This window comes from Anomalospiza imberbis, chromosome 12, assembly GCF_031753505.1.
Source record: "Anomalospiza imberbis isolate Cuckoo-Finch-1a 21T00152 chromosome 12, ASM3175350v1, whole genome shotgun sequence".
Taxonomy (NCBI): domain Eukaryota; kingdom Metazoa; phylum Chordata; class Aves; order Passeriformes; family Viduidae; genus Anomalospiza; species Anomalospiza imberbis.
The window spans coordinates 9,418,407-9,426,456 of NC_089692.1; the positions used below are offsets into that span (position 1 = coordinate 9,418,407).

Genomic DNA, 8,050 nt, shown 5'->3' on the forward strand with positions numbered 1-8,050 from the left:
GAACAAATGGTCTCCAAGCAACAGAATGAAATGGCTGCTTGTATCCAGCAGAAAATCACAGAAATACATCTCCAAAGCAAAATTTACAGAGATAACTTCATTGTCATTTTTCTGGGGGCCAAACCCTAAGTACCGCACATATCTTGCTTTGGGAAAGCAGACACTTACAGGAACCACACAGATATGCCTATTAATTATCTTGAAAAAGATTGTTTACTGATTCTTTCCAAAGAAGATAGAAACTGTCTTATTTAATGACTAAATATAGCTATAATAAATTCAATAAAAACATAAATGCAATATTATGAATAAAAAATTACCAAATAGTTAATTGAGAGTTAAATTAGTATGTACTTTGAAATATAGGCCCCATATCCATTTTGTAAGTCACTGGATCTATGAGTGAGCTGCAGACTCACTCATCAGTGACTCTGATCACTGATGATCAAAGATGCCTTTTGAAGTATATTGGTTCTCCTATCACCCTTATGAACACTGCCTCATATAGAAAAGTAATATTAAAACCCAAGTACACAGTAGGGAAGCACCATTTCTGCTTTGCAGATGGCCAGTTGAGACATGAAGAAATTAAGTGATTTTTCCAATGTCAAACAAGAAACCTGCATCAGAATGGAGAAAATCTAGGCCTTCTGAGTCTTGGCTGATTTCCTGAACAATCAAACTATTCTTCTGTTCTGGCATGAATAAACCTCTGGTTGCAGATTGGATTGGTGAAAGCATCAGTTCATCATGGGATGAAAAACAAAAAAGAGAAGAACTATCTGACACAGTACAATATAATCTGTACAGCAGTTTTCTTCTCCAAAATTATATCCTGAAATCTAAAAGTTAAATAACACAGCAATGAAAAAAAAGAGAAAAAAGAAAGGCAAAAGAAAAATTAAGTATCTTAGACAAAGAGGAAAAGATGTTTCAACTGAGGCATGAAAATAAATGTAGATAATAATTACCACTCATGCAATGCTTTTTATCTTCAAAATGCTGTATAAATATTACTTTAAAAATCCTCACAACACCTCAGGAGGTGGGAAAATATTAAGCATAATGTAATAAGTTATATCCTCAACTTTCATTCTAGAAAACCAAGCTAAAAAGAAGGTTGGGAGGCTAAAAGAGTTTAAAGCACCTGAGCTGGCCACATTCTACAGAAAACCTCCACTACCATCTAAGAGGACTGTGGTTCTCACAGGCATACATGAGTCAGCTTTAATTAATCCAGTTCAGACTCAGCACAGGCTCAGCAGCCAGGGTCCAGCAAGACTTCACAGCCCAGCCCAGACTCCAGCAAATCCTGCAGGATAGTTAGCCTGGATTGCAGGCAGTGGGATGGGGTCACTCACAGGATATGAGCTGGCTCGTTAAAAACTGAGTACCTTGTACAAGAGGCCATCCTATGTGGCACAGGCACATCCAAGGCTGGGGCTGTGCAGCTGCCTCTGAAGTTTTCTCCTTTGGCTCAAAGGCAACCAAGCAGGAACGCACAGAGGCTGTTTCACAGAGGATGGGGCTGCAGTGGAGATGGAGCTTTTCCACCTGCAGAGCCTGCCAAAATAATGGAAAAGGGCAAAAGGGAAGGTGGTAAGACTAATCAAAGACAATGTTTTGAGCTGAATAAAACACTTAACTGCATGGAAAATTCCATTAGGTTGATTAGATACTTGCCTTAGGGCCCTCTTAAAACACCTGTTAAAAAAAAAAAGATAGCTATTGCAACGCGGCTTAAAAATATTGGAAAAGCAGGAAATGGAGCTTATTAGAGCTCAAATTAGATCCAAGATTTATGTGAAGAACAGTTGGCCTCTTTAAAAGGCCTGCTTAATCCCTAGATGGTTTTTATTGTTTCTATTATTATTATTTATTTATACAGTGCCATAGGTATACATGGCACTTTACAGACAAATAAAAGAAAACATGGGTCCTCCCCCAGAGAGTTTACAGTACCTGATCCAGCAAAGAGTTAAGTACATGAGTAACTTCATTTGCAGGACTTACCTCCCTTGGAACCAATGAGATTTTTAAAAAAATCAATTTATTGACATGATTATCTCTTCCAGGTCAGACCCTCTCATCTCAGACATTCAGTCTGAAGCCACAGGGGAAGGACCCAGTCCATGGGAATAACTACTTGAGTTGGGCACTAACTTCTGCTGAGCAAACCTTACAGTAAGATTTAGTTCCAGGTAAAGATTTTGTTCCATGATAAAGATAAGCCAAAGCAAAGAATGAGGGAAGCTAAGCAGGTTTTGTACTGGTAAATTGGCTTCAGTGAAAGTCTATTACTGGTATTTGTAATATCTTCTCAATTGAGATAAAAAAGTTAGTCACTGATTGAGGAACAGCTCCACAGCAAGGCTTGATGCACCCCAGGGAAAGGGGATGTTGTGCTCCTTCTTCCTGCACCCCAGTGTGACAGGGCTGGCTCAGGGACAGCTGAGAGGGACAGAGCTCTCCATCTGCGCTCTGGGGCTGCTGAATGGGAACCTCGCAGCACGTGCATTACACCTCAGGTGCAAACTCCAATAACATTCTATGGAAATGTGTTTTTTCTTTGCAAAAGAAGCACTTCTGGCTCCTGTTAAAACCCCACTGTTCTGTTGTGTTTTGTCTGGAAGATGAGGGGATCCTGTTCTGCTCCTCACTGTCCTGATGCCCCTATTTCTGTGAATGGAAAGTTGGAGCTACCTCAAGCCACTTCTCTTTTGGAGAGTAGTAATGACTACTTCAAATGTGCAACCCTATTTGCCTGCATATAAACTTTTAATAATGTTCATTAAACTTTATTAGAATTGTTCGTGCAGCCAGATCAGGGTTACAAATTAAAACCTCAATCCTGCAAACACTTATGGAGCTTTATTCATGTAACCAAAAGGAAAAATTTCTCTTTCTATACTCACACACTTAAACTGAATCTGAAATGTAAATACAGTGCTATTTATTTTCTTATCCTCTGGCATTAAGGGTAAAACCATCCAGGCAGGAAAGAAATTATATGTTATTGGTCTTTGAAAAAAGAAAATAACTCCAAAGCCTTTTTGAAACTGCATTAAAAAAAATATCATGTGGGAAAAAAATATTCTATTGCAACAGACTTGGAAAAGTCAATGAAAAAAGTGAACTATGACTGTAGGTACATAATGATACACAGAAGTCTCTAGAAGTGTTGCAAGGAACTTTATGGGCAAAAGGATCAGATAAAATCAGGGCCTGATACAAGAATCCAGTGAAGCTGGAAAGAATTTTCCCATTGATATGCTTAGAATCAGATGTACTGACCAACAAACTGCAGGACTGCAGGTATAGGAGCAGCCATAAACCCAGAAAGAGTTTTTAAAGAAAACAGAAATGAGTGTCATAAAGTCAAGGTCAAATTCCATCACCAACATAAGTACATGTGTGAGAGAATTATGCCTCTTTTAATGCTAAGTACAGTATTTATGATTATTTATTTATCTTGGAACAAAAGGTAAATTAATCCATTTATTTTAAAAAGGGTGTTTTTATTCCATTGAGTAATTTCCTTTGAAAAAGAAAAATGTTTCCTAAACCCATTAGCAGTTAAACCTGATTTTTTTTGCTGTTTCTATCTGAGATGAGGCTGCATATCATTATTCATGCATAATCTGATTTAAATGGATTCCTTGTTTACAATTTTTTTGGTGCATTTTCTTATATAATCAAGAAATAATATACTCAGGCATGAAAGAAATATGCTCTATTGTCTTTTTTTACAATTCATTGGAATGTGCCATACATCATCTTTAACTCCCAATGACGTTCAAAACAGCCTGAGGAAAACACAAATAAATACACATATAAACAAGGAGAAATACACTAATAGGAAAATCATTTAAGGCTTGTACAGAGGTACATTAAGCATGTGTAATATAAGCAATGCAAATCGTGAGCTGAGCCCAAATTTTTGAATAAGCACAAAAAATTAGTTAAAGTTCATCCAGCCAGGCTGATAAGGGAAGTCAGAGCAGTGCCCAGAGTCACTGCCTGCTCCCCTACAACAGCCAGATGCCAAAAGCTCAGCCCTTCCATTCGCTGCCTGCCTGTGGCAGGACCCCAGCACGAGGAGCTCCCTCTTCTCTAAATTCGAGCACCCTCCAGTGTGCACACCCAGTAACATCCACACACCAGTAAAAACATCCCCACACCAGTAACAACACCCACACACCAGTAACAACATCCACACACCAGCAACATCCACAAAGCAGTAAAAACATCCACACACCAGTAACAACATCCACACACCAGCAACATCCACAAACCAGTAACAATATCCACACACCAGTAGCAATATCCACACACCAGCAACATCCACAAAGCAGTAAAAACATCCCCACACCAGTACCAACATCCCCACACCAGTAAGAACATCCCCACACCAGTACCAACAACCCCACACCAGTACCAACATCCCCCACACCAGTACCAACATCCCCCACACCAGTACCAACATCCCCACACCAGTACCAACATCCCCCACACCAGTACCAACATCCCCACACCAGTAAAAACATCCCCCACACCAGTACCAACATCCCCACACCAGTACCAACATCCCCACACCAGTACCAACATCCCCCACACCAGTACCAACATCCCCACCCCAGTACCAACATCCTCACACCAGTACCAACATCCCCCACACCAGTACCAACATCCCCACACCAGTACCAACATCCCCCACACCAGTACCAACATCCCCCACACCAGTACCAACATCCCCCACACCAGTACCAACATCCCCCACACCAGTACCAACATCCCCACACCAGTACCAACATCCCCACACCAGTACCAACATCCTCACACCAGTACCAACATCCCCACACCAGTACCAACATCCTCACACCAGTACCAACATCCCCACACCAGTACCAACATCCCCCACACCAGTACCAACATCCTCACACCAGTACCAACATCCTCACACCAGTACCAACATCCCCACACCAGTACCAACATCCCCCACACCAGTACCAACATCCTCACACCAGTACCAACATCCTCACACCAGTACCAACATCCTCACACCAGTACCAACATCCCCACACCAGTACCAACATCCCCACACCAGTACCAACATCCTCACACCAGTACCAACATCCCCACACCAGTACCAACATCCCCACACCAGTACCAACATCCCCCACACCAGTACCAACATCCCCCACACCAGTACCAACATCCCCCACACCAGTACCAACATCCCCCACACCAGTACCAACATCCCCCACACCAGTACCAACATCCCCCACACCAGTACCAACATCCTCACACCAGTACCAACATCCTCACACCAGTACCAACATCCCCACACCAGTACCAACATCCCCACACCAGTACCAACATCCTCACACCAGTACCAACATCCCCCACACCAGTACCAACATCCTCACACCAGTACCAACGTCCTCACACCAGTACCAACATCCCCACACCAGTACCAACATCCCCACACCAGTACCATGCAGCCCAGCCCCGGGCACTGAGCCCGTCCCACGCCGAGGGCTGGCAGTGCCGGGGGAGCAGAGGCTGTCGCTGACCCCAGCGCTGCTCCCTGCCAGGGTTCAGGGAGCCACGGACCTCTAGAGAGGGCTGCTAATCCCGAGAGGATAATTCACAGCAGAAACATGGTAAAAGTTTTTGGCTTGCCTGCAGATTCCCCCTTTCTAACCCTAGTGGGTTTCCTGTCCTCACCCTAATTCCCTCCTGCTATTTCCCACACATTTTTCATAGTTCTGTACCAGTGAAGGTCTCAGAACACCTTGAATCAATACAACCTGCTTGATTCTTTTCCTTTTGACTTTTCATATTTTTTTTATCATGGGGAGTCACAAAGCCTGCAGCCTTTCATCCTGTGTGGGCAGGCAGCTCCCCTGATATGTTAATTGTGAGGAAAAAAGGTCAAAAACACTTCTCCCTGCTCAAGTACAGAAAAATGTAAGTGAATATGGAGTACAGTAAGACTCAAAAGGCTATGTCCCATGTAACCCATCAACATTTATTCCTGAGCTTCTTATACAATATAATTTTGCTACTTCTATTTTGAATTTTCTGTACATGGAATGACAGGCAAAAAATTTAATGTTCAGAACACTGGGACTATTTAGCCTGCAGTAATTAATAATACTCTTTCTTTTTTGTTTATGCTTCATAATAATTGTCCTCTTCTCCAGTAGCTAGATTGGTTTTTATTTATTTTTACAATTAAAAAAAATATTTGCAGTTTTCATTGTTTTTTGCCTACATACAATAGTATGTTTTGTGGCATTTTAACAAATTAAATTTCACATGGTCAATTTTACCAAACTGTAATTCTGCAAGAGTAGTTCTCATATTCATGTACAGGAAAGATGAAACAGATATAATAACTCTGGAGGTAGTGACTGGGTTGTAAAGTTTGACCTTATGAAAGAAGTAATGTGATGACCATTCAAAACTAAACTGTTGGAGGTCTGTAGTATTTTAGGGCCTGTCACAGTGTCCCTCTGAATGCTGCTCACAAATATAAAAGCTGTCTAACCTGTCTTGCAACTAAAATTAAAGTTTATTCCAACTAGTCTGTTCACAGAGCCAGATTTTAAGGGCAACAGTGACTTGGCAAAACCCAGGTCAAATCCATCTTTTCCATTTCAGAATTTCTCTTTCTATCTAAGGTTTAACAAGAGAGAAAATACTTTATAATAAATTTGTTTATAATTAAGAGGATACACTTGCCATCTAAATGTCTGATTTACACCACTATAGGCTTTGCCAGAAGCACCTCCCAATGTGCTGAAACTAGTCCTACTTCCCAGTGAATACTCAAGAATTTCAAAGGTATCTCTGTGCCCACCTTCTGCAAAGTTGCCACCTAACATCTTTCATTATGTTGACTGAAATCTCAAAAACTGATATTTTACTGATGGATTAGTTTTGATGCACAGAGCCTTAAGCAGTGTAGCTGCTTTGCAATCTGAACCATGCACTCCCTCAAGAACAATGATTTTGACCACACTTTGCAGCCAAATCTAGCCCTGTGGGTGAATCTGAGGGATACAGGTGTCTCTGGAGGCAAATCAGCCATATAAAAACCAATATAACCACAGAAAAAAATATAAGAAAACACTCCCAGTGAGTTTACTAATAGGTTTTTGCAACCTGTCTTTTACATTTAGATTAACCAATAAATTAAGAACCATCACTGTCAATGTTTAGGCACATAAGCTTCAATGCTCTATTTCTCAATTACACAATTTTCTTGGATATTATCTCTAATCAAAATACCCTACTTGCTAATTCATGCCCTAACATGACATTTTGAAAGAGGGAGTTGGATTCCCTGCCTGGTTTACAATATAATAAAAACTGAATGCTCATATTTTAACATATTTTCAAAAGGAAAACTCAACTTACTTTTAACCCGAGAATTGTGACCTAGTCCCTGGTTCACTATCCCCCTGGTAGGCACTGGGGGCTGCTGAGAGGTCCCACCAAAAGCCTTGTCCTTTCCAAGCTGGACAAGACCCAACACCTGAGCCACTCATGGTGGCACTTTGCTGAGCCCTCTCCAGGCTTTCAGCGTCTTTCTCATTTTCTTTGCTATTTACTAATACACTACAGCAGCTATCCCAAGCTATTGCCAAGGTGACTGGCAATACAGAATCCCAGAAGCCAGTGTTGTCTTCTGATTAAAAAGATGTTTTTTACTAGGAAATTCTAGCCTGAAGTCTAACAGTGACATACTGTATTTCTGAGTTTTCTCATTCTTACCTTTGATATTTATAATGTCTCCCCCTTTTCTAGACATGTAATAACTTATTGACTCACAAGTCACCTGAGAAAAGAAGTTGACATAGTAACATTGTTGTACTTGGAATTATTAGAAATAAGGAGAGATGGTCGGTATTAAAATATGATCACTGACTTGAACTGCATAGAAAAGGCAGTTAGAGAATAATTCCCATTCTTGTTCTCCCAGGAGCAAAGCTGCATATTCACTTTTGGTTTCAGTTCCAAATTGCAGGAATGTTCAACT

General features: G+C 41.0%; 1 protein-coding gene across 1 annotated transcript; it reads left to right on the forward strand.

Annotated features, from left to right (window-relative positions):
• Nucleotides 1-1,902: 1,902 nt before the first annotated feature.
• Nucleotides 1,903-5,622, forward strand: LOC137481173 (uncharacterized). The gene is made up of 2 exons (XM_068202702.1): nucleotides 1,903-1,982; nucleotides 4,416-5,622. The coding sequence occupies exons 1-2, from the start codon at nucleotides 1,903-1,905 to the stop codon at nucleotides 5,620-5,622; spliced, it is 1,287 nt and encodes a 428-aa protein (XP_068058803.1).
• The last annotated feature ends 2,428 nt before the right edge of the window (nucleotides 5,623-8,050 follow it).